A 26,840-nucleotide genomic window follows, 5' to 3' on the forward strand; every position below is an offset into this window, starting at 1 on the left:
CGCCGCGGCCGCTGTGCAAACCTGGGGCGGTGACGCTGACGCGGACCAACCCGGAAGCCTGCGACCGGCGCCGGCACCCGCGGTTCCTTCGCCGGCGGCAGCAGCTGCCTCTTCCCGCGCCGGCCCCGCTCCCGGCCCCAGGTACCGTGACCTCGTTGTCTGCAGGGCGCTCGGCTCGATTCCGGTGGCTTGCGGCGGGGGGGGGGCTGCTCTGGGCGGGGAGGGATTAGGGATGGGGCTGGCATTTTGCAGGGATGGGACGGCGCTTCCTCTGCCGACACAAGGTGCCAGGAGCAAAGCCCGTCTCCCCCACCCCCCCGGCCCGCAGGTGTGCCTTTCTAGAGCCGCCTGCGTGTGCTCTCCACCCCCGTTACCGAGACGCGATGCACGGGCATGAAGGGCTTCACCTCCCGCAAGCAACAGCCCCCGGAGGAGCCGAGCCGAGCACGATTGTTTGCTCCGGGGTGGATGCGGTGAAAGCAGCGGCGGCGGCGGCGAGCATGTCCCTCCCTCCCCCTGCCTCTGCAATGCCCAGATGCGCTGTCCACTGTGGGTGCGCCCAGGCGCGCGTGGGGGGCCGGGCGTGTCGTGGCTTGGGCTCAAAACCAGCCCGAGACGCAATGGCTGTATTTCGGCCGAGGGCCAAGAGTGGGGTTTCCTCCGCAGGGGGGTGAAGATGGCCTGGGGGGTGAGTGTGGGACTCGCCGAAGGGCTATTTCCAATGCTAGGTCGATTGTGGTGGGCGAAATCACTGGTTTCATTAATGGGTGTCATTTGGGGCTGGAAAGCAACAGCTGCAGCCTTGAGGAACTGGGGCGTGGGGTGTGGGGGTAGATCTTTGAACTCTCCTACTTCCTCATAGTGTTAGGCACCCGCCTGTCTTAAAGGGAGACTTCCTCTTTCAGCTTTAAAAAACGTTTATTTCAGGTTTGTGTGAGAGAGAAAGAGATGGGGGCGGTTCTGTTTTTAACAGTGGCATACAAACCTCTCTGCTAAGTACTCCACATACCATGATATTGGGAGGAGGGGGATACCTTGAAGGTTTTCCACCAAGAACCATCATCGCCTTAAGGAAATGTTGCTTAGCAGGAATGAGGGCTCCTGCTCCATCTCTCACTCCTAGTCCTAGAAATAAAAGGAAGTGTTCCTTTGATAGCTGGCTTCTGAGCCCCAGCCCCCAGGTGGGGGAGCGGGGACAACTGGCGATGAGGGAAAGGGGTCATAGTCAACTGGCTTGAGTGCAAAGGATGCAGGCCGGGGTCTATTGTGGTGCTTGTTTTAGTTCTCTGCGTTCACACTGGGTGTGGGGTCAGGGAAGGAAGCAAGAGGTTTCGCAAATGTCAGAGTGGTGGAAATTCCTCATAGGGAAAACCCAGGACACTTTTATCCATCGCTGTTATGTTGATGTGGGAAGGTTTTCTTTTTATGGCACTAGTGTGACGCCCCTCTCCTCTAAAAAGAGACAAACGAGCAGCCCCTGGGCTTGCCTGGTGATCTTTCTCTTACACTTGGCCCTTCAGTTCAAAATTTCTCAAACGGAGGGAAGAGTACAGAGGCTCCTGGGGTCAGGACTCTTGGGGATTCCCGGCTTTGCCTCTTATGAGCTGTACCTGGGCAAGTCACAGTGCTTCTGTTCTCCCGGCTGCAACATGGGCTCAGACCTACCCACCGCATTGGGGTGTTCATGCAGCTTTAGTAACCCAATAATCTTCTCACCCCTTTTTTAGCAGAGGATTTCAAAGCACATTAATTTAGCTAGGGTGCGGGACACCTGTTAAAATGTCCACGTGCTACATTTTTCATGGCAAAAGTCCCAAGTTTTCTGGGGGCAAAGGCAGGAGGTTGAGTATGATTATGACAAATGATGCATAAAGCTAAGTAATCAAACCAGTAGATTTCCTTTTTGTTGGAGCAGTAAGGAAAGGTGCCTCCGTTGGAGCCTTTTGGAAACATGATCTCAGAAATTTAGACCGTTTGTTTGAAACTCTCAAAACTGGCAAGTGAAGAATTAAGGCAAGAATGGCTTGGGAGCTTCTCAGAGGAATTGGCAGAGTTAGGGAAAGAAAGGGTTTGCATTCAATTCAATTGATTTTTGTAGAGCTTCTTTACAAAATGCTGAGCCCTTGCTGTCTGCACTCAGTGGAGATGGCAAAAGAAGCGAGTTCATAAATATGCAAATAATCAAATCTCAATCAAAAGGTTTGTTTACAATAAAGGGATTTTCTCCCTGCCCCGGCTTTAAAATAACTATACAAATCAATAGCCCACAATCCTTAGTTTGTTGATCAAGCAATAAAAGGTGCAAAGAATGGAAAGCTCAGCCATTGGCACGAGAGTGGATTTGATGGGACTGCTCACGGCTCAGAGAAGTAAATTACAAAGAAGAAAGTGGCTGGACTTAACCACCTGTGGATCCGCGGGGCCTGATTCTCCTCTCAGTTACACCTGTTTTACACGAGCCTGTTTCCACTGAGGGCAGTGGAGTTACCCTGACTTACACCAGCTTACATGACAGAAGAATCAGACTGTAAAGGGGCCTCTGGTGGAAATAGGGCTTAAAGAGGCATAGTCTATGGGGAAGATGTCCTAGTGGTCTGAGCATAGGATTGGGAGGCAGGAATTTGAGTTAGGCTTTTAACCTTGATCGTGACTCCCTCTGTGACCTTAATGTCACTTGGCTTGTCTGCCTCAGTTTCCCCACTTGTAAAATGGGATTAATTCTGTCCACCTACCTGATGGATGTGGTAGTGGAGATCAGCTAGTTAATGTTTGTAAAGTGAATTGAACATGAAAAGTAATAAGGCTAGAACACTGGAATATTAGCATTACATAAGACATACTAGTGCTGTGTAAGTGCTAAGTACTATTCATGTTCTTCCCTTGCAAATAAAGATAATCACAGCAAATGTCAGTCCCAAGGAAACACCAGTGAGTGGATAATGTTCCTAGTTTCAATCACTGCAATTTCCAGTAACTCCCAGTTTGAAGCCCAGCATTCTTAATTGATGATTGCCAGTTTTGTCAGTTGCTAGGAGTTGCAGGCTAACATTTCTTCATGGATGCATGGGTGTGTGCATGCTCCTCGGAGGCTGTTTGTGATTATCCAAGTATCTGACTGCAGCGACTGACATGATATTGGAGGGCCGTTTTATTACAGACTGATCTGGATAGTTTTCCTTTGACTAAAAGCAGATTGTCCCCTTATGTTAGAGCAGATGCCAGGTTTGAGACCTTTGAATCTTTGTTATTGTTAATGCAAATCTTGCACCTGTTATTGGCTAACACAGCTAGAAGTTCAGCCTGAGAGCCAAAAATGTATTGGACTGGCCTGTGAGAAGAAAAGCACTTCTGCTTTTGGGGCTTTGTACTTCCCTGTCTGAGAAGGGACAGTACAATGGCTGTGAGCTGCAAGCATGACTTCTGTTTGCAAAAGCCACCTCCCTTTCTTAAGGAAGAAGTTACAGTGCGGTTCAAAAGGAATGATGGTGAAATACAGAGGAAATTAACAAAATAATTATAACTAGTTGATTTGCCTGGTTTGTGGTTAGAACGTCATATTCTGATGCCCAGCTTGACCAATGAATAAATGAGCTATTATCTGTAAATGGACCATTCTTTAAAGTCCCTTTAAAAAGAGAAGAGGAATAGGTCTTGTGTTTGCCACTTCATCAGTTGCCTGATAGGAACAGGAAATGTCAAGGGGGATCTGCTTTCATCACAGCAAGATCACTAACCCTGTATTTTTTTGTTCCAAGAAGAAATAAATTCTGAAGGGATCTGGGATTTGATTGCCATGTTGGTTTGGACCAGATAGTCTATCTGGTCTGCTCTTTATAAGAGTGGCCAGTACCAGGTTTTATACTGGAAGGTGCAAGAAACCTTGCAGGAGGCAGTTGTGCAGTGGGAACAGTGAACTGTCTATTATGCAGATTCTCCAGTGTCAGGAGAGAAAAGTAATTGCAGCTCTGGGAGTGTATTACTCAAACAGGCATTCCAACAAGTTCGCTGGGTCCAGCAGAAACAGGATCAGGCTCACAGCCAGTAAGCACCTTTTAAAACGTTGCTGATACAGTCTAGAGTATGTGTTTCTTTCAACAAGATCTGTAGCTTACATTGCTTGGTAAGAAGCATGTAATGGATTTACAGTAATACAGAGAGCACAATTAATAAGGCCTAGACATGGGAAGACCTGAGAAAAAACAATTGGGCCTTACTGCTGTGCCTCTAAATATGAACAGGCCAGATAGAGATGTAAGAGGCTTAGCTAGTGCGGCCAGTGAGAAGTTTAATGCAGTTTGCAGGATGTAGAAAAGCCGTAGTCACTCTAATGAATTATTATTTCTTCTTAGTGAAAGTTACTGTAGGATAAATGGCAGCGATCGAGTTATTTGAGGCCCAAACAAGGTATTTCTTGTGTTTTGGTTTGGGAGAGTGTAAGGGAGACTTTCTTGCTAAAGTGCATGGAACTCTGTTAGGGTCAGATCCACAGCTGGATAAGTCAGCCTAGCTCCAGTGAAAGTCTAAATGGAAATTCTTTCTTTTTATGATTGGAACTCTCTAAGGACACTGAAGACGGGAGAGGGGAGGGGTCTCCGTACCCTTCAGCAGCAGGGCCTAGCATTGCAGTTGGCCTGTAACATAATACATCTCTTCCCTCACTTCACCAGAGCCGGGGGGAGGGGGGAGAGTTCATTCTGTTTGCCTACAAATATCACTAAACATCTGATTAGATACTATAGGTTGGATTATCAGTTGCTAGCTCCAGTGGCCAAGATAGGCCCCCTTTCTGCATGAGTAACCTATCACATGGAGCTAGGCCAACCAGCTGAAGATCTTTCCCACCATGCCCTGTCACTGTGTCTCAACCCTGACCTAGAAGGCCTAACTTTAGGCAAAGCTAATTCAGGCTCAGTGCCATATCTGTCTGATCAGCTAATGTAGGTTTTTGCATGGCACTCATCACTACAGTGTCTAAGCACAGTTCTTCGCTGAGGAAGCACCAAGTGTGGTGGTGGCTTCTGTAATGGAGACACAGTTCCACTAGGAACTGAACTGAGATGACCAACTCATAGATGCCTCATTCTTTAACTCGTACGGGCACAATTGTGGGCCTTAGGACTGCTTCAGAATGCTAGAAAACTTATACTGACAATACCTATGTATTAGAAATTGCTGGAGCAGCAATTTGGATTCAGCAACATGAGCCTTTGTCTCCCCGTGGAAAAGGAGTGTCTTTGCCTTAGCGTCTTCTGTGCAAAGTGAAATCTGAAAATTACCCTGATAGTACAAACCTAACTTAAACCCCTCTCATCTGTGACTCTTTATGTGGCCTAGTATAAGCTAGTTTTGCTTTTGGTGCTACAAGCTCTAAGGCTGTCTTTGTGGTCCATACTCTTATACTCACCCTTTATTTAAATATCAAGGTTCTCACCCTCCTAGGATCTTTCCACCCAAGAGATGCTGAAGGATCCTTGTAGGATCAGCCATATGTTTTAATAGATCAATGTGGTTCCTGCTTCCACTGGCTCCTTTGGTTTGAAGTTTGTATTGAATTGTGCTGCATTTCTAACAACAAAAAGTACATCAAAACACATCTTACTTGCAAAAGTACTGCAACAAATCTCTCTTTCTTATCTATCTGCATGGTGTTCATTACCATGGTACCTAATGTGCAAGCTCTCCTTTATTTTTCAAAGTTTGCTGCCTAGAAAAGGGAGGATATAAAATCTACTAGCTAGGGTAGAAAACTGAGAGTCAGGATTCCTGGGTTCTCTTCCTGGCTCTTATTGAGAGAGACTCAGTAAGAGTGAAGCTCAGCTAGACTGAGAAGAACTCGGAATTCACCTGGCTGTCAGACCATTAGACCCCAACCCTCTGTCTTTAAGAAATAATATGGATGCTAGAGTTATAATGGAAACCTAACCCGCAACCTAATTTGTTGTAAAACCACAAAAAATTTGTCAGCAATAATCACTGGAACCCTGGAAGTGAAGATGCACTCTGTGCCTCCAAAATACTTAGGTCAGTTGTAGTAACTGCCAAGGGGACTGTGTGAAAAGTTGGAATCACTCGCTGCAAAATGTGGGGACCAATATACAAACAATTCTCAGGCCGTTGTAACCAGGATACGTAAAACTGCTTGCAAGACTTTTTTTTTTTCTTTTAAATTTTAACGTCACCATTAGTAGGTCTAAAAATTAACCCCTCTTGTCAATGGTCCCCTCAGAAAGGTCTTTCTTTTCAGCCTCAATTCTGTGTAATTCAAACCAGGCATGCTAAATAAAGCCAGACGCAATTTTCTAAGTGCTGTTAATGGATAGTAATTCATGCACTGTTTGTGGCAGTACCAAAGGCATGTTTAAAAAGGAACACAATGAATTTCTTACCCACACTGGTCAGCAGTTACAAATATTAGCCAACCAGTTTGACTTTACTGGGACAACTGTGTGAGAAAACTGACCACTTTCACTCTGAGTTTCTAAGCTACAAATTGTGTAAATGGGACCATATTAGTCACTTGTGTCCCATCAACCTTGAGTGTGACCCTTTAAGAAAAAAAACATTGATTTCATTGATCTATAGTGGTGATTTTCAACCTGTGGTCCACAGACTATGTTGATGATTTCCAAAGGGGTCTGCACCTCCACGTTTTTTAGGAGATGAAATGAAAAAATGTTGAAAATCACTGAGCTACAGTAAGCCTTACGGCTGCATGGCCCAGGAGCCGTGAACCCAGAAGGGGAAGGAAGTTTTTAGTGACTGAAACACAGAGAATAATCAAGTCAGATGAACTGGAAGTCATGTCCTGAATTCGTAACATTGCCATGTCTGATGGTAAGAAATCTCAACTGAGGAACTACTGACTTGTCAAAAAAATTGACAGCAGAGCTGGACTTCCTGTTTCACTGCTCTGGAAATACAGTACACTTCTTCTTTTTTGCACTATTTATTTTAAACTGCTTTATTTGAGGGTACTAAATTATAACCTCTGGGAATGTGCAGATTATTATAGCACTGCTGAGCAGTTGCTTCCACAGTTAGTTAGTTGCTTGGCAGTAGGTTGCCTAGGACACGAAGGGATTTATGGTGTCAAGGGAGTAACCTGGAAGCCAGGGAGACCTGTATCTTTGCAAAAAGTTTCAGAAGGCCTGGCAATGTCTACATGCTCCTTTTTATATCTTTCCTCAAATCTATGCTTCTCTTAGAGGTTTCTGGATTTTCCCCCCTCCCACCGACACACACATACCTCGCTCTCCTATATATCTTTCCTTCAGCCTCCATGGCCTTGCATCGCTGTCGCATCCTTCCAGCTGAAGACTGGTGGACATTTCCTCTAGAGTCTCAGGGCTGTTCCTTATCTCCAACAGAACAATTGGAGGCCACTGCCAGACCCAAAACCTAAAGCAAAGCTCTATTACTAGCTCCACAGGATACTTGTATTAAGAGACCTCTGGGGACAAAGATTCCTAGAATCATGTCCTCTAACATGGCACAGAGAAGCCCAAGAGCTGGACTCTAAGAACTAATAACTACCTGAAAGTCAACCAAAAAATAAACCTGATAGTTAACGTTAACTTTGTTCAGCCATGCCATCGCAGATCCAAGCAGATCCTCCACCTCTGGGAGTTTTCCTTGTAACCCAAACCTGCCTACAGGTGTTAAGGGTCACTTGGAAATCAAGTTAAACAATATCTTAAAGCCCTTTTGAAAAGTTTGCAAAGAGGGCTGGCCTCTCTATCATGATGTTCACATTGATGCCCTTTCTCACATAATGAGAGAGAAGACACTCTCTAGTTCAAGTGTAGACAGTCTACCATGAATACCCAACTTAATGTTATTGTAACAGCTATTTAGGCACTGTAAAATACTCTTGGGCCTATTCTGGCCTCTACTCTAGTCCCAGTAAGGCCATTTTGATGACATATAGAAACCGTACAGTCACTGTAACCAAGGGGGAGAATTTCTGTGGTGCAAGCATATGCAGCCCTAGATTGCCCTCCTGGCAGCCTTTGGCATAAGGGTCATGATGGAGGTTTCTTGACCGCTACAGAAAGCCTGGCCTGCTCCATAAGCAGCCATAAACTAGAGCAGTTTTGCAGGGGCTCTAACTTATGCAGGGGGCTGCACAGGCCTCCAGCCAGCCCAGAATTCATGTGGTGCAAAGGTGGCTTTAAAGCCATCTTTTGCCCTTCCTCCCCCTAGGCTGTGCCTTCTGCACTGTGCCTCAGGGAGGTGCAGCACCAAATCTATCCCTCCATTTGCAGCCAACAGGTTGAGGAGCTCTTCTTCTGTGCACTCCTGATGATGTAGAGCCACTTTAACTCTGACTGTAATTCCATTGGAGACAATAGAGTTACGGCAGGGATGAATCTGTAATTTATAGCACACAACTCCAGGTCAGGGCTGAAACATGATGGTAGGGAGCAGGCCGTGTCCTTTGCCAGCATATACTGGGGGGGGGGGGTGTTAGTTTTCAGACTGTGGGTCTGGAACCTTTCACCAGCATGACGTTAAAAAGTAAATCACGGCACCAAGCTTGTTTCCTCAAACCTTCTGCCCCCGTTCAGTTTTGTTAGTGGCAAAAGCTGCCGTTTTGTGTTTGCAGATGACTCCTAAGGCAGCTCGCTGCCTCTAACGGTCTGGCCATGTCCCGAAAATATGATCTGCTGCCATTAATAGGTTCATCTGGCTCTCTGCTTTTGTTGAGGCCTCAAGAAATATTTACTGTAAGGAGCCACGTTCTCTCTTTAATGTGCTCCACGTATCACAAATATCCACAGGCAATTGCCCAAGACAATTTATCAGATTAGAACATTAGTAGGATTCCCTCTGAATGAACAAGCTATTCAAATATCTATTTAAGGATTGGATCCAAGTATCTTTGCTATGGTTGCTGGTTTGAAATTAATTTCTGGTAGAAGGGGGTTTCAAATACCATGACAACTTCGGGCTGAAGAAGGGAAGGAGGCCGCCCCCTGAGAATTTTGGGGGGAGGGGTTAGTTCAGGTCCACCCCCAGTTTTTCTATTTGTGTGATTAGTGTTTACCAGATAAATTTGTGTGTGTATAAATATAAATCTTAGTACATCTAAAATATTTATTTGTATTGCAGTGGCTCTTAGGAGCCCCAGTCGTGGACCAGGTCCCTATTGTGCTAGGTGCTGTACAAGCACATAACAAAAAGATGGGCCTTATATCTAATCTACTTGGTGTGCTGTATTACCAGACCTAGCCACCCACAGTAGTTTGCGCTCTTTGTTTATATTCTGACTGAAAATGCTTTTTTGTCGTTGACTGCTAGTATGTGGGTCTTACTACGGGACTCTTCTGATCTCTCGTGCAACCAATATAACATCAGCACGATTTCTCTCCATAGACTCTCATGGTAGCTCAGCCAGTTCTAGGGGACAAGGGAGGGGAACCGGGATGCTTGAAAGGGAAGAACTTGCTCAGGTGAACACATTGAATATAATGGACTTGATTCTGCAGACCCGTCACATACAGTGGGCCTGATTCTGCAATCCTTCTATATCCTTGGACCTCAGTGGGAGTTTTGAATGCACAAGGAGTGCAGGATTCAGCCCAGTGTTCTCTATTTTGTCCAGAGCTGTTGGAGAGAGTGCTCTGTTAAAGGTAGCAAAGAGGAATTTTAGTTTGCTCCATGGATTTTTGTGTAGCATGTTGCTTAGTGGACTTTGTGGTGTTTCTAAGTTCTCGTTTTCTTAGGGATTAACTGCCTCTAGATCATTTGCATAGTGCACAGGCTTTTAGGTCCTCCCCCTCCACTTATCTCTAGCAGGCATGATCCTATGTGCACAATGTAAGGAAAGTAGCATGTCTCAGTCAGTGTCTGAGTTAATGCAACTTCCTCTTACATTTCTAAGCAATGCAGATCCTTCTTATGTATTCCCGTGCGGGAAGGGAAGAGCCTTCTTTGCAACATTAATGCCAGAGAGGACCTTTTGAAGTGGCTTTGTCTCTAGAACAGGCGTGGGCAAACTTTTTGGCCCGAGGGCCACATCGGGGTTGTGAAACGGTATGGAGGGCTGAGTAGGGAAGACTGTGCCTCCCCAAACAGCCTGGCCCCCGCCCCCATCTGCCCCCTCCCACTTCCCGCCCCCTGACTGCCCCCCTCAGAATCCCCAACCCATCCAACCTTCCTGCTCCTTGTCCCCTGACCGCCCCCTGGCACCCTACACCCTATCCAACTCCGCCTGTCCCCTGACTGCCCTGACCCCTATCCACACCCCCAGCCCCTGACAGGCCCCCCAGGACTCCCATGCCTATCCACCCCCCCCCCCATCCAATGCCCCCTGCTCCCTGTCCCCCCCGACCACCCGGGACCCCAAACCCTATCCAGCCCCCCCCCATTCCCTGTCTCAGGCTCAAAACACATAATAATATGTTCCACATAAAATGGAGAACTCTAAAATATTGACCAACTACTTCTATAAAGTCACTTTAGCCTCCTGAGCAAACAGATTAGAAAATGTATTTAATCTGTATCTTAAACATTCTTCACCCATCTTCTCTCCTATCCAGTTGACCTTTAAAAGGCTTAATAAAATGTATCTGTACTTGGTTCACAAAACTGAACTCTTTTCAAAAAGAGAAAATAGTTGAGCAAGAGCTTGTATCCCTTGTGAGTTTAAATTGCTTGATCAATCTGCCATTAATACTAAGGGTGTTTTGAAGGACAAATTCCCCTACCACCATGTAACTTTACCCCAAAGTCTGACGTTTCACCTGCATCTGCATGCATTACAATAGATGATAATGCACTGGAATAGCTAGCTGTGTACATACTGGTACCAAAAGTGAGTAACCAAGTGATCCTGTTACAGCAAACCTTTCTCTCTCTCTCTCCACCCTAGACTGTAAGTTCTTTGTTGCTGTTACTTATATTAATGGCTCAAGGCCTCAAAAGAGATAGGGGTCCTACTTTGCTATGCATTCTCTAAACACATAGGGGGAGAAACCTCTGTGCTGGAGAGCTTACAATGTAAATAGATGAAGGGTGGGTGGAGAAACAGAAGCAGAGAGGTGAAATGATTTGCCCAAGGTCACACAGCAAGCCAGTGGGAAAGGCAGGAATAGAATCCAGTTTTCCTGACACCCAGGCCAGCACTGTATCTGCTGGACCACAATGCCAAAGACAATTTGTCTTTAGCAAATCTTACAGATCCTGGAGAGGCTAGCCTCAGGAAGGGAATTGCTCCTCACAAGGAGGAGAAATGAGCAGTGTCAAAGTGGGATCTTCTTCATGAACTTCCAATCTTCTAGAGATACTTGAATGACTTTCTGCTCATAAATGCTTGCATGATAGTTCAAAAAGCCTTTGACATCGGTGGTGGAACTAGGCGTGCTGCTTCACCCCCTGGCTTGAAGTGGTTTCCATTATAGACAGGGTTTACAGTTTGGTTCAATGGCTCTCCGCACCCCCACTACACAAATTGTTCCAGAGCTCCTGGCCTATGACATTTTTTTACGGTGGCAACATCTGTGGCTGGATATTTTTCTGATATTCTTGAAAAGGCCATTTCACATCTCACTACAAGTACAGTGTAAATTATTAAAGTAAGAATTCCTACCTCCAACCCCCACAAAATATTATGGTTCATTTGCGGCACTGAACACAATTCTTACAACAAAGTTCTAAGGTTTATGTTTTTAGACTGGTGGAATTAAATGTAAATTGTTGAATCACTATCTGAAAGTAAATCTGAAGAGAATTCAAATGATAAACAATCATAGTTTTAAGAACTCTTTCTATATCTCTATTGTATAAGTGTACCTAAGCCCATTGTACTCAGAACTGACCCGCTCAGTAAGAGTTGAATCATGCAAGGTACTTACCATGCTCAACTCACCTTTTACTCAGTGGGAGTTGAGGGAAGCTCGACACTTTATGGGCTTGCTCCCTAATAGAATATACAGTAAAACTGGGCCATGTTGTCACTGCTCATGTGCTGTGAAGGAGTTGTTAACTGAAATGCAGGTATGAAAATGCACCTGAATTCACGGCTGGTAGCAGCAGATTCCATGAATCTGCATCCCCTACATAGTATTGGTGGAATCTGAGATCCAGAGATAAAAGGGCTTGGTGCCAGAATGAGACCGTCAAGCTATTTTACCTCATGCTGCAGGCCATGTGCCCCAGCTTTCTTCCTCAGTGGTCTTTTGTCACCTCTAACCAATACCCATGGAGGCACTCTATATATGTTGCTTCTGGTCTCCTCTAGCAGACCTGGAATGTGGGTAGATACGTGCAGCATGTAGCATTTTGGGGACTTAGAATTTGCAGAACTGTGTGTAAGAATAATGCATGATCTTGTTTTGCAGACCACATCCCCTTTCCTCCTCCTTCTCCAAGACTTATTGAGACCCAGTGGACGTAGGCTTGGATGCCATTTGTGAGTGCTAAGTTTGGAGATAAGTTCTTTGTCAGGTTCCCCATGTTCTCCTAACGAAGGTAGTGAAGAAGGGTTAAAATAGGGTGCCTTAAAATGTACTTATTTTATTTAATTAAGTGCTGGCAAGAAATCTAAAGTCAGACTGGCAGCCCTGGAAACACAAGTGCTCCGGCAACATCTTAGCCACTGCAAGGTACCTTACTATACCCTACTAGTGTACCTCTTCCCTGGACCTCCTATGTGGTTCATTCAGTCTCTGTCTATCAAGTTTCATTCCTTTCTGCTGAGACTCCCAATGAGGATGTTGGTGGCTTTATGATGTGGACTCCTGTCCATTAAGAATCCCTCTCTCATACCACATAGACCACCAAAAACGATTAGATGTTTAATGGCTTCCAATCACTACTGGACTGGATATGAACTGATGACCTACAGGAGGAAGGCTCCATGTCACATTGCTAATCTCTTGAGGCATCTGATCCTCAGACATGGATTTGTCTCATTTTCCTAAACCATTGATGACTTGCACTGTCATGGTGCTTCCATTTCCCTTAGGAAATCCCTTGGGTTGATATCAAATAGATGGTTATTTCTGGATTCTGTCCCAAAGGATAGTGTTGTGTTCTAACTTACTGTACTCTGATTCCCACATATCAATGAATAGGTCATCGGACAGTAGTAAATATCCAAAAAGCTTTATTGAAGGGGAAACAGATTATTAATAATAGAGTAGTTCTGTGTATTGTTCTTGAGCCACGTAAAGCTAATAGAGCATTTTTGTTTTTAAAGGTAAAAGTGTAAAATATTGAGTCTGGATTGACGGCAACATTCAGTGGCTACACTTGTCAATTAATGAATTGCAATAATTAACTTTGCTTCAAAGTGAGAAATGCAGCTCCCAAGCTGTGTAGTAAACATCTTTAAATAGAACAAAAATCTTTGAGTTGCTAAGGGCCTATATTAATTTTTCTCCTTTTGTATTGGGAAAGGAACATTATACACACAACTGTAATTCTGAATCCATTTATTTTAAAGCTCCGTGTGTGCCTTTTTTTTTTCCTCTTCAGTCTTAGAAATCAATCTTTGGAAGGGTTGATTTGTCATTAATTCCCCTAATAGAATTTGCCAAGTGCTATTTCAGATTATTCGCTACTGTAGGGAACACCAAGACTTACAGAGAACAGGGAATAAGACTTTAATAAATAGATATATTTGCAGTAAAATCTCTAACTGAAGTCAATTACAAATTCTTAGGATTAAGAAAGGTGATCATGTAATTAAAGACCACATGATAATGCGTATACACAGCCAACACTGTTGCAGAGGGGAAATTGCTGGATTCTGTTATACCTCATGCTTTGTCAGCAAAATATTCACCTAAGGTTGGATTGCATAAATTTTATTACGGGTGATAAAAAAGCAGAAAGGATGCAACATAATTTTTTAGCTCTTATGTGGAGTTTATAGACTGATCAGAAAAATCTTCTCTTCTATTAAATATACTTTAAAGCTTTCAAAAAATGGAATATCCATGTCTATTTTAGTCGCTTTTCTGACTGTAAACTTTAAAGGGCTGGATTTGATGCCAGATTTAAGTTTAGTATGTGGTAAGGATTTCAAAGATGTCACGCTCAAGTTCTGAAAGAAGGGAAAGATGGAGAAGTCCGACATCCCTTCACACCACCTTTCTGCTATTCTCCCCTGATTGAGCAAAGCACTTTTGTAATGTCAAGCCTGTGCTCAAGTCCTTCCCTGAATCACGGCCTGACGCTGTGTTCTGTCTGTCCTCCAGACACCTGGCAATGATCATGTGACACGAAGGACCTACTTCCATATTCCCTATGCAGGTTTAAACTCCTTTTGCTGTCAGTGGGAGTTTTGCCTGTAATACGAGTACAGGATTAGGCTATGTCTGTGCTTCTAGCTTACTGAGTATCTTGGGACAGATAGTGAATAATACATGCTTTTTATGTTTAAATCCAAATATACTATGTGATCATGGTTTGGGATTCCTTAATCTGCAGAAAAATGATACAATGATCTTCTGTTGAGAAGATGGTATGGTCTAATAGAAAATTGGGGGTTATTTCAAAAATTCCCTGCACCAAGTAATGGTATTCTTGAGATGGTGACCCTTAGGAGCACATTGATGTAAATTGCATTGAATATAGTGTGTATTTTAAAAATAGACATATGGCTGGTGACACTGACTAATGTCTGTGAGGCTTTTTTTCCCCCACCATTTAGAAGCTATGTGTTCAACCCTGCTCAGATTATAAATGAAAGTGCATTTGGATGTCACAAAAAACAAGTTTTGGCAAATCAAGCCATCACTTTTACTCCACTGAGCAGGACAAAGAGTATGTTAACACTGCAAAAAATGTTCTTAACATGGGTTAGCCGACTTGCATTACTTACTTGGGTTAAAGTAGCAGTGAAGACACAGCAATTCAGCTTTTAATTTGGGTTAGTAGCTCGAGTTAAAACCTCTAGGAAGTCTTAAGGCTGAACTCAAGCTGCTAAAGAGAGTTAAAAGCGGAGTTGCCCTGGCTTTACTGCTCTTTTAACTTGAAATAGCTAAAACAGGTTAGATAACCCAGTTAAGAGCACACTTTTTTGGGGTGGTGGGGGGGGGGGGGGGGGCGGCAGTGTAGATGGATCCAAAGACCAGACTGGGGGAGTGTTTCAAATTGGCGCCAAGGTACAGAAGCAGAACAGTGGCAGAAACAAGTCTCAATGTTACAAAGTGCTAAGCACCCTCAGGTCCCACTGAAGTTAATAGGAGTTGAGGGCACACAACAGCTTGCAGAATCAGGCCCTTACATAATCCATTCAGTGGTTCTCTCCTGGCTCCTTATTTGGTAATGTTTTACACCCACTTTGCACAAGGGTGCAGCTCCATTGATTTCAATGAAGCAATGCTGATTTACACCAGCTGAAGATTTGGTCCACCAGGGCTGGGGCAGTGAAGCATCATGCCCAAAATCACCTAATTTCTCCACTGAACATTTAGGACTGAACCGTTCTCTTATTACACATGTGAATCGCTGGGGTCAAACCCTGCTTTAGACCAGTTCATGGTCTGGCCCCTGGGCTCTTAAATGTCATGATCTTACAGGACGTCCAATCTTTAGCATTTTGGCCCACTTCTATTTGACTGTTACCTCCTCTCTGGGAAGCTCTACCCAGCTCTTCTCTTGTCCTGAGGCACTTGTTTGACTACATTATCGGTTTATGCGCACAGGGGTCTTGTTTCCCCTCAACAACTATGCATGCATAATTCTTATTAATGTCAATCAGACAGGAGGAGACTAGTTCTTAGCTCTCAAAATCACAGACGCCCATGATGCAGACAGCGGAGAGCAAAATTTTTTGATGAAGACTAAGTCAGTGGTTTTCTGGTTTAGATTCTACTGTATAGGCCGCTGTCACACTCCTGACTGAGCTCCCCCTCCTGCATGCTCACCAGGCAGCTGTGTTCAGACCACTGAATGTGGGCTGTATCCAATACTACCTTTATGGCCCTGAGGATATCACATGGGCCACAGCTGTGTGCTGATTGGGCCGCAGGTTGAGAACAACTGTCTCATGCCCCTGTTACACCTGGCTTTGCCTATTATTGTTTTGGTGAAATTTGTGCTTATATGCTGACTTTTAGACTCGGCACTAGAGAATACCTCTTCCCCAGCTATTTAGCAGAGGTCCTTTAACTAAGTCACCTAGCTAGTCTACCATTGAAAAACAATTGTTTTGAATCTCATGTGATCTAAAGAAGATGTTACAAGTGAAACTGTAGAGGGGAAAACAGCTAAGCAGAATTAAAGTGATCCTCTGACTATGTCCCTGGAGGACAACTAGACACAGTCAAAACAATTATGCGTAGAATGATGTTCTAATAACTTCTATTAATGAATGAAGTCAGCACCTAATTAAAAAAGCAACAACATTTCAGTGAAGGACATAATCAAATTAAAAGCTGATCTTACATGCCTGAGGCCGACACAACTCCCACTGAAATCAGTGGAGTTTGCCTACATCAGAACTGCAGGATTGGGTTTATAGAAATAGTTTTCTCTTTCTGGCAGAGGGTTATTAGTCCTATCTTTTTAAAATGTCTCCTCCTTGCCTGTAACAGTGATTATATTCATTAGCTGGAATACTGTTGACTCAGACTATTATAAGGGGAAGAGTGGATGGCTAGACGTGAAAACTCACTACCGATACAATATCTAGCTTTGGGTGAGATCCTCACTGTTGACCAAAGTTTACCGCTGAGCTAACCAAGGCAGAAGGGAGGGTCAAGTAAGATGCCTTGAAGTCTTTAAATCACAATTTGAGGATTTCAATAGCTCAGACATAGGTTAGGGGTTTGTTACAGGAGTCAGTGGGTGAGATTCTGTGGCCTGCGTTGTGCAGGAGGTCAGACTAGATGATCATAATGGTCCCTGCTGACCTTAAACAGACCATAGTCTGACTCTATGCCTGAGGTCACATAGACTCCGATTCAGTAGTCCATTCCTATTTAACATAACATGTAAACATTTGCTTAAATCTAGTAACTTGAATGTGAGTTAAGCACCTGCTTAAGTGCTTTGCTGAATAGGGTGTATTTAAGCACATTTAAAGAGTCTGGGGCTGTTGGAGGTGAAAGGACTTTTGTGGGCTTGACTTGAGTGGGCTTTGAATCACACCCTTGCTGACTGTAGCCAAAATGAATCACGGAGCCTCGGTTTGAACCTAGTCAAAGGTCCTGTCATTCTGAGTTCTTCTTTCTAGCCACTGCTTCCTGAGTTGGACAATGCTGAATTGTCTAGAGGATTGTTTAAACTGGTTTCTCTTTCACTCTTCTACTTCACTTTTGCTACCAATAGCTTTTAGAACACCGTGGCACATCTGATGAGGAATTACCTTCCAATGCAATAATAATCTGTACCCCTAGTTACTGGAAGAATTCTGCATTGTACTCATCTCAATAAGCTAATCAAAGACTCAGCATAGCATAGGGGACGTTGCTCTATTTTATAATGGGGACAAAGTACAATTAAATTAAAAGCTGCAGTTTCTCTTCTGACCTTCCTTTATCCTTATTTTACAATCCTGTTTGTAGTGCAATTTCAACACCTGCCAATATTTGTCTATTTCTCTCCCCTACCACATACGAGCAGGCAGAAATGCAGAAGGAAGGCAGTGATGATATCAAAACAAAGAAGCTGTATTGTTGTAATATCAGCGTTATCTCTGATTATGGGCCAACATTATTACCCTCTGGTATCTCTTGACCTTCAGGAACTGTCCACTAGCTGTGGATGTGCTGTATTTGTTGTCCTAGGGCCTAGGCCACACCAGGCTAGGGAACTGCCCTAATCATTTGGTACAAGTAATTGTATAAAAGAAATGACTGATGCAATCAGCATAGTGTGGTGGTTAGAGTATGAGAGTGGCAGTTAGAAGATCTCGGGTCTTTTCCCAATTTAGCCCTTGATTTGCTGGAGTAAATTGCTTAATTTCCTTGTGCCTCAGTTTCTGCATCTGTTTTATGGAGATAATAGCTACTTTTTAAAAACAGTGTTTTGATATTCTGGGGTGAAGGGCTACACACAATGTCAAGTGCTGTTACTGTATTGGGGAAAACCCTACAGGCATTCTTGTAAGCATAGGACAATCTGACCTTGGCATTTTGTTTTGTCTCTACGCTTTGAAATTTACATAGTTGATTCATGTTTGTTACAAGTGTTTTATATTTCTGAAGAGACAAGGTTGGTGAGGTAATATCTGTTATATTGCAGGATTTGTACTTGCTGAAATTAAATGTGTAAAGCCTTAAAGGACAGTGCAGTCCGAAGGCAACTACTTCGGCAGTCTCCCATATGTTAGACACGGTGACTTGAGCAGAGAAATCTGAAAGTGGGAAAATATAACCTTCGTTTCATCTGTAGCAGAAAGGTGATATGAACTGCTCCAATATAACAAAGGATTGTTACAAAAGCAACTGCTATCTTTCATTCTTAAGATTTTACAGTAAAAATCTGTCTTAATGGAAAAAAAAGCCTGCTTTCCACATTGAGACATGTAATGGAAAACTTAATGGGCTCCCTGGATAAACACTACTGTTCATGGACAATGCACCAGATTGTGATTGCTGTGTACAAATGACAAAAGAGAACTTCCCTTATTTTATTATTTCTGACTTTCTCCCTTAGGCTGCCATTAAAATTAAAAGTAATAGAACAATTGTAGCTGTTTGTGGTGCCTAACTCCCTTGGGCTTGGGACTTATATACGTTTTTAAAATAAATTATTAATTTTGGAGAACATTTTAGAGCAGATTAGTAAAACCACACATTCACTGTCAGACCTGTCTTCAGACTCCGACACTGGAGTTGTGCTGTACAATAAAAACAAACTTGGAGATGTTCAGCTGTGTGACGTCGCTGACAGCAACTATTGCCACCTACCATTTATGTGATACTAACTAGCAAGTGTGGTCTCATCTTGGTTTCTGTTACTATTATTCTAATAAGCTGTTCAGAGGCATTTATGATAGAGGGGAACACTTGGAGTTAAGATCTGAGGCAAAATTAATGGTATTCAAAGTTTTTCTAGTCATTAGGGATGACTTTTTGAAAGTATCCGCTGATGTTAAGTAATTCAGTTGAGTGCCCAACTTGGGGGACATGATTGTTACAGCTTCTCAGAACAGCAAACTCCAGTGGAAGTACTATAATAAACCTTTCTATTGTTTCAGTGGGGCTCTTCTGTCAGCTCTGCTTACAATGTCCTCAGTAGCCCAAGTCCCCAACGCTCAGGCAAGGTTATGTGAGCTTACATGTGTTTAGTGGGACAAACTAGCTGCACCATGAGGACACGACAGGATCTGGTCATTTGATGACATGATACTATTCAACCATGATATTGCATCCAACCTAAACGGAAAGCGTGATCAAGTGTCTGCTTGAATTTCATGGCTTGGACATCAGTTGGAGTAGGATTGGCCCCTAGATATGAGGTTTTTAAAGGTTCTACAAGCTGTAGGATAAGACTGATCCATGAAAATCTGAGACTGACTTGCACATTTCAGGATGGATGGCACCCATACCCCCAATCAGCCACCACTTTTATCAACTAGTTTGGGGGGAAAATGCCATATGAGGGCAGCAGATAACATTATGGGCTAAATTCTTTAGTTCATCCAAACTGCATGGAGGACAAATCAGAGTGTAACTTTAATCTCTCCCTTGCACTTCCCTGATCTTGGTGCTGCTCAATGAATCTCTTCTTTCTTGTGCTGTTTTAGAACAGCCTGCCCTTGGGTCATACACAGGCTTTTAGTGGCCACAAGGACCAAAATCAAAGTCCAGGATCAGCATAGCCCAGGGGGCATGCTCACTTCTCCTTTTCTCTAATCATGCTTTTGGCAGCAGGAGGTTGGATTTTGTGGCATGCAAGCCCCCATGTTGGCCATATGCCTCTGGAGGATCACCCTTGCACTGGAGCGATCCTCCCTGGGCTGTTTGGACAGGTTTTGTGGGTGAAGTATGCCAAGCAGTGCACTGTAAAGCAGCCACTCAGAGCCCAAGGATCCACTATAAATATATATTAAAGGTTTTAGTTTGCCCAGCACTGAGTCCACGTATCCATGCACAGCTCTAAGGGTGGGATCCATGAAGGGACTTAGGTATTGCAATGCTGACCGTGCTGGTGCTAACTTTTAGGGGCCCAGAAAGTCACAGGAACAATATTGTGATCCACAAAGCCTGAGTTCAGGCTCCCTGTGTTATAAATGAGGACAGATAGACTACGATCCACAAAGCCAGCATGCTAAATGGGGAACTGCCTAAAGTAGCCCATGGGAGACTCCAACCAGAGGTGTGTGTGTTAAGCCCTGCCCCTCTCAGACAGGCATTTACATCTGGGCTGCAGGGAGGCACGTAGCTCTGCTAGTGCTCCATGAACTGGGGAAAGATAGGCGCTTGGCTACCTGAGGTGCATGAGGGACCTGAAACAAAACAGCTGGGGAGGGGCGAGGAGGCCCTCCTTTATAACCTTTGGCCTAGTAGATAGGGTGCTCACACCCAGGATTTTGGAGGCCCCCAGTTCAAGTCCCCTGCTCCTCCTGAGGAGGAGGAATTTGAACAGAGATCTGCCACCTCTCAGGTGATTGCCTCTCCACTGGGCTATGGAATAGTCTCCCTCAGTTTCTCCTCTTCATGTTGTTCCGCTTTAATTAAACAATAGCATATTTAAATGAGCCAGAGAAAGAGCCTGGGGACAAGGGGCAGTCTTTCTGTGTTTGTGTGAACTTGCCTGAGGGGCCAAATCCAGTAAGCATGCTCAGAGGCTGCCTACTAGGTCAGGCCCCCCCATATGTGACTTGAGCTGCGAAATGTCTATCTTTCCTGGTTTGTGAATCGCTCAGGGGCTGAGGTGGGAAATAGGTGCTCGGACACCTACCGTGAGGCAACAGTGAGCCTGCTCGGACAGAATAGAGGCACCTAGAGTGAGGCTGCAGTGTAGGTGCCTAGAGGAAAAAAACCTTCGGTGCAGAGTGAGTGTCGAGGCCTACAAGGTTAGGTGAAAGCCGAGCAGGAGTTTTGTGGATTGCTGTGGTGCCTAAGTACCTTTGTGGATCCCCCCTTAGTTCCTACCAGTTTGTGTAGAAGCTTTGTATAGTATATCAGAGTATGGAAAGCAGCATGAGTGGACATATGCTCTGGTCCTGCCAGAAGCAATGGTAATAAGAAAGTGAGTACATATCTATGATCTGAATCTCTGAGTTTTCTATTCCTCACTCTCTTTACTAATGTGGGGTTGTCATTGCTATTGACAGTTCCAGCATTAAACTTGAGTTCCTCTCTTTTTTGAAGAGGAAGTAACAGAACCAAGTGACTACACTTCTCCTAGCTTTCAGTGTGGTTACTCTAAAACAAATCACCTCTGCCCATAGTGCTGCTTTCCATCTTAATGCTGTGTTTACGAAGACCCAAATCACCAAAGCCTTAGAGCCAGCCACCTGCTTTCTCATTGCACTACTTCTGTCCTTTTGCCCACCTGTGCTGCGCTGCGATTCAGGAACTGTATGAAAATCAGAAGCTAGCAGCTTTGAAATGATCATTGTTGAGACTCTTGGCATTAAAGGCAGCTTGCCTATTCTATTGTGTGGCCACCACTCTATAGAGCTGGTAATGCAGCAATGCCAAATTTTAAATAATAAAAGAGTGTTTGGCTTCAGAAGATGCAGCCATGCTAAAGACCAGCTAAGGCCTCTTGGGGAAACATTTTTGAAAAAAATGTTTTACTTGGATATCAGAAAAAAAGATCTCTTCCCCTTTTGTGTGTGCATTCTCACTAAAGGCTGCTGTCCAGAAAACAGGATCTCTGTTTCACTCATCTACTCCTGCAGCTTAGCCTACATGTGAAGTTTCTTAATCCACAGTGTGTGACAACCTAACAATTTCCACAGTCACTGTGTCAAAAAAGGATGTTCATGACTCCAAACAAGGAACAATCAGAAAAGAGCAAGTGAACTCCTAGGAGACAAAGAACTGGTTTTCATGCAAATAGTATTAAAGGGGTATGTGTGACTGTGAAGATTTTTAAAAAGGCATTTAAGTTTTTAAAACAACTTATACAAAATCAAATAGTAAGTAGAGTTTTAAAAAATGCACTATGTGCTTTGTATTTTACTGCAAGTGGACAGCAAGGCCAGGTTGGTCACTGAGGCAGCAATAAGAAAAGGAGTACTTGTGGCACCTTAGAGACTAACCAATTTATTTGAGCATGAGCTTTCGTGAGCTACAGCTCACTTCATCGGATGCAACAATGCAATGGTATTCCCCCACCAGCATGGGGCCCTGCCCGCACTGAGCTCATTGCAGGATTTAAGCTTTTTGCCCAGACCTTGCAATCTGACTTATTTGGGAAGAAATTTGTGTGCTGCTTTTTTTTTTTCTTTTTTTTTTAATTGAATGCTTGGAGTTGACAATCCTATGGTTGGCAGAAGCCAAGGAGCTGTACTCCTCCCTCAACTTAGGGCAGGGGTTCCCAAGCTTTTTGCCAGCACAACCTCATTTGAATGAAGAACTTCTGGCCGGGACCCCAGACAGCATGGGGAATGGCATTTTGAAGAGCAACACTGTGTCCTCCGCACAGCATGACCCGTGTTAGGTGACGCCGCATGAACGACGCCATTTTGCTCTACAAAGCGGTGTCCTCCACACCCTGTGACCTTGAAGACAGGGTGCGTGTGAGGTCAGGCCGGGCGTACCTCCCATGCACCGTATATACAAGGACACACTGCGCAGAGCAAACGGGCCTCCTCTGCCTGCTAGGGAGCCCTGTGACCCCCTCTGCTGATGGCACGACTCCCAGCGTGGGAACTGCTGACTGAGGGGCAGCAAAGGCAAAGGCTCTGCAAGCTCTGCCTTTGGCTGATCCAGCCAGTGCCCAGGGCCCCATAAGGCGGCGAGGCCTGGTTACACAAGGTGCTGCCCAAGCAGGCATCAACAGCCCTACAGCTGCTGTGAAACGGGCTGGACCTGGTAGAAATCCTGCTACTTCCTTCACAGGGCAGCAGGCAGGGGGATGGGGGAATTGGGGTGATGGAGGAACCCCGCCGGGAAGAGGGCCAGGCCCCCGGAGTGTCCCCAGGGACCGGCTCCCCGAGGGCACTCCGCTGCCCCCCCGGGCCGTCGGGCCGGCCGTTCAGGGCGGGAGGCTAAGGCTAATAGGAAGCAGCCTGTGGGTTTCCTCGGCACCAGAAAATGGTGTCGCTGTGCCTTTAAGAGGCTGTACTGGTCGCCGTACCCTCCCGCCTCACTTTCCAAACCAGTTCAGGCACCGAGATACGCAGGGTTGAGGCAGGTGCATACGCATGCGCAACGTGAAGGCCACCGCCGCGCAGGCGCAATCACCTGCCTGCTGCCCCCGGTACATCCGGGTCATTCGCACGCCCGCACGGTCTCCCGGGTGGTTGCAGCCTGTTCCCTGCGGCTGCCCGGTGCTGCCAGGATCGGTCTGTCCCCGCAGCGGGGGCTGCGGCCGCGGCGCTGCCTCGAGCCGAGCCGGGAGAGGCGGCTCCGGGTTCCGTCCACGCCCGCTCTGGGGCGGCTCGGTGAGTGTCAGGGGCGGGCGAGGCGGGGCGCAGCTGCCGGGGGCGGAGCGGGCGGCTCGGCTCGGCTCCCCCATCCCCTCCCGTCGTCAGTGACCTCGGCACCCGCCCCTCCCCCGCCAAGCGCCGCCACTCCGCCCGGGACCGGCGTCCTGGCCCCGGCTCCTTCCGCTCCGCGACGGGCACCCGCCGCCTCTCCCCATTGACCCCTTCCGGCCCCGGCCCCTCTCTGACCTGCCCCCCGCGACCGACCCTCCCTGCTCCCCGTGCCCCTCTGGCCTCACCCGACCGACCTCCTCTGCTCCCCGTCCCCCCGCTGGCCTCACCCGACCGACCCTCCCTGCTCCCCGTCCCCCCGCTGGCCTCACCCGACCGACCCTCCCTGCTCCCCGTCCCCCCGCTGGCCTCACCCGACCGACCCCCTCTGCTCCCCGTCCCCCCGCTGGCCTCACCCGACCGACCTCCTCTGCTCCCCGTCCCCCCGCTGGCCTCACCCGACCGACCCTCCCTGCTCCCCGTCCCCCCGCTGGCCTCACCCGACCGACCCTCCCTGCTCCCCGGCCCCCGCTGGCCTCACCCGACCGACCTCCTCTGCTCCCCGTCCCCCTCTGGCCTCACCCGACCGACCCTCCCTGCTCCCCGGCCCCCTCTGGCCTCACCCGACCGACCTCCTCTGCTCCCCGGCCCCCGCTGGCCTCACCCGACCGACCTCCTCTGCTCCCCGGCCCCCTCTGGCCTCACCCGACCGACCCTCCCTGCTCCCCGGCCCCCTCTGGCCTCACCCGACCGACCCTCCCTGCTCCCCGGCCCCCTCTGGCCTCACCCGACCGACCCTCCCTGCTCCCCGGCCCCCTCTGGCCTCACCCGACCGACCCCCTCTGCTCCCCGTTCCCCTCTGGCCTCACCCGACCGACCCTCCCTGCTCCCCGTGCCCCTCTGGCCTCACCCGACCGACCCTCCCTGCTCCCCGGCCCCCCTCCGGCCTCACCCGACCGACCTCCTCTGCTCCCCGGCCCCCCGCTGGCCTCACCCGACCGACCTCCTCTGCTCCCCGTCCCCCCGCTGGCCTCACCCGACCGACCTCCTCTGCTCCCCGTCCCCCTCTGGCCTCACCCGACCGACCCTCCCTGCTCCCCGTCCCCCTCTGGCCTCACCCGACCGACCCTCCCTGCTCCCCGTCCCCCTCTGGCCTCACCCGACCGACCCTCCCTGCTCCCCGTCCCCCTCTGGCCTCACCCGACCGACCCTCCCTGCTCCCCGTCCCCCCGCTGGCCTCACCCGACCGACCCTCCCTGCTCCCCGGCCCCCTCTGGCCTCACCCGACCGACCCCCTCTGCTCCCCGTTCCCCTCTGGCCTCACCCGACCGACCCTCCCTGCTCCCCGTCCCCCCGCTGGCCTCACCCGACCGACCCTCCCTGCTCCCCGGCCCCCCTCCGGCCTCACCCGACCGACCCTCCCTGCTCCCCGTGCCCCTCTGGCCTCACCCGACCGATCCCCTCTGCTCCCCGTCCCCCCGCTGGCCTCACCCGACCGACCCTCCCTGCTCCCCGTGCCCCTCTGGCCTCACCCGACCGACCCCCTCTGCTCCCCGTGCCCCTCTGGCCTCACCCGACCGATCCCCTCTGCTCCCCGTCCCCCCGCTGGCCTCACCCGACCGACCCTCCCTGCTCCCCGTCCCCCCGCTGGCCTCACCCGACCGACCCCCTCTGCTCCCCGTTCCCCTCTGGCCTCACCCGACCGACCCTCCCTGCTCCCCGGCCCCCTCTGGCCTCACCCGACCGACGCTTCCTGCTCCCCGGCCCCCTCTGGCCTCACCCGACCGACCCTCCTCTGCTCCCCGTCCCCCCGCTGGCCTCACCCGACCGACCCCCTCTGCTCCCCGTCCCCCCGCTGGCCTCACCCGACCGACCCCCTCTGCTCCCCGTCCCCCCGCTGGCCTCACCCGACCGACCCCCTCTGCTCCCCGTCCCCCCGCTGGCCTCACCCGACCGACCCCCTCTGCTCCCCGTCCCCCCGCTGGCCTCACCCGACCGACCCCCTCTGCTCCCCGTCCCCCCTCTGGCCTCACCCGACCGACCCTCCCTGCTCCCCGTCCCCCCTCTGGCCTCACCCGACCGACCCTCGCTGCTCCCCGGCCCCCCTCCGGCCTCACCCGACCGACCCTCCCTGCTCCCCGGCCCCCCTCCGGCCTCACCCGACCGACCCTCCCTGCTCCCCGTGCCCCTCTGGCCTCACCCGACCGATCCCCTCTGCTCCCCGTCCCCCCGCTGGCCTCACCCGACCGACCCTCCCTGCTCCCCGTGCCCCTCTGGCCTCACCCGACCGACCCCCTCTGCTCCCCGTGCCCCTCTGGCCTCACCCGACCGATCCCCTCTGCTCCCCGTCCCCCCGCTGGCCTCACCCGACCGACCCTCCCTGCTCCCCGTCCCCCCGCTGGCCTCACCCGACCGACCCCCTCTGCTCCCCGTTCCCCTCTGGCCTCACCCGACCGACCCTCCCTGCTCCCCGGCCCCCTCTGGCCTCACCCGACCGACGCTTCCTGCTCCCCGGCCCCCTCTGGCCTCACCCGACCGACCCTCCTCTGCTCCCCGTCCCCCCGCTGGCCTCACCCGACCGACCCCCTCTGCTCCCCGTCCCCCCGCTGGCCTCACCCGACCGACCCCCTCTGCTCCCCGTCCCCCCGCTGGCCTCACCCGACCGACCCCCTCTGCTCCCCGTCCCCCCGCTGGCCTCACCCGACCGACCCCCTCTGCTCCCCGTCCCCCCTCTGGCCTCACCCGACCGACCCTCCCTGCTCCCCGTCCCCCCTCTGGCCTCACCCGACCGACCCTCGCTGCTCCCCGGCCCCCTCTGGCCTCACCCGACCGACCCTCGCTGCTCCCCGGCCCCCTCTGGCCTCACCCGACCGACCCTCGCTGCTCCCCGGCCCCCTCTGGCCTCACCCGACCGACCCTCGCTGCTCCCCGGCCCCCTCTGGCCTCACCCGACCGACCCTCGCTGCTCCCCGGCCCCCGCTGGCCTCACCCGACCGACCCTCGCTGCTCCCCGGCCCCCGCTGGCCTCACCCGACCGACCCTCGCTGCTCCCCGGCCCCCGCTGGCCTCACCCGACCGACCCTCCCTGCTCCCCGGCCCCCGCTGGCCTCACCCGACCGACCCTCCCTGCTCCCCGGCCCCCGCTGGCCTCACCCGACCGACCCTCCCTGCTCCCCGGCCCCCGCTGGCCTCACCCGACCGACCCTCCCTGCTCCCCGGCCCCCGCTGGCCTCACCCGACCGACCCTCCCTGCTCCCCGGCCCCCGCTGGCCTCACCCGACCGACC

The 26,840-nt window shown here is 48.9% G+C and overlaps 1 protein-coding gene across 8 annotated transcripts in view; it reads left to right on the top strand.

Annotated features, from left to right (window-relative positions):
* Positions 1-26,840, top strand: part of CYRIB (CYFIP related Rac1 interactor B) — a 154,368-nt gene continuing 127,528 nt past the window's right edge. For 2 of the 8 annotated variants that reach the window (XM_043539097.1, XM_043539095.1), the window contains exon 1: positions 2-141. Coding sequence is in view for 1 of the 8 variants with exons in the window: in XM_043539094.1 (XP_043395029.1) it covers positions 12,404-12,412 (9 nt within the window). In the remaining 7 variants the exon portion in view is untranslated. Of the gene's footprint in view, positions 142-12,341; positions 12,413-23,329; positions 23,522-26,840 lie in introns of those variants that run through there. The other 6 variants (XM_043539094.1, XM_043539096.1, XM_037892011.2 and 3 more) reach the window with 6 other exon arrangements.

This window comes from Chelonia mydas, chromosome 2 (genome assembly GCF_015237465.2).
Source record: "Chelonia mydas isolate rCheMyd1 chromosome 2, rCheMyd1.pri.v2, whole genome shotgun sequence".
In the NCBI taxonomy this organism is placed as follows: Eukaryota; Metazoa; Chordata; order Testudines; family Cheloniidae; genus Chelonia; species Chelonia mydas.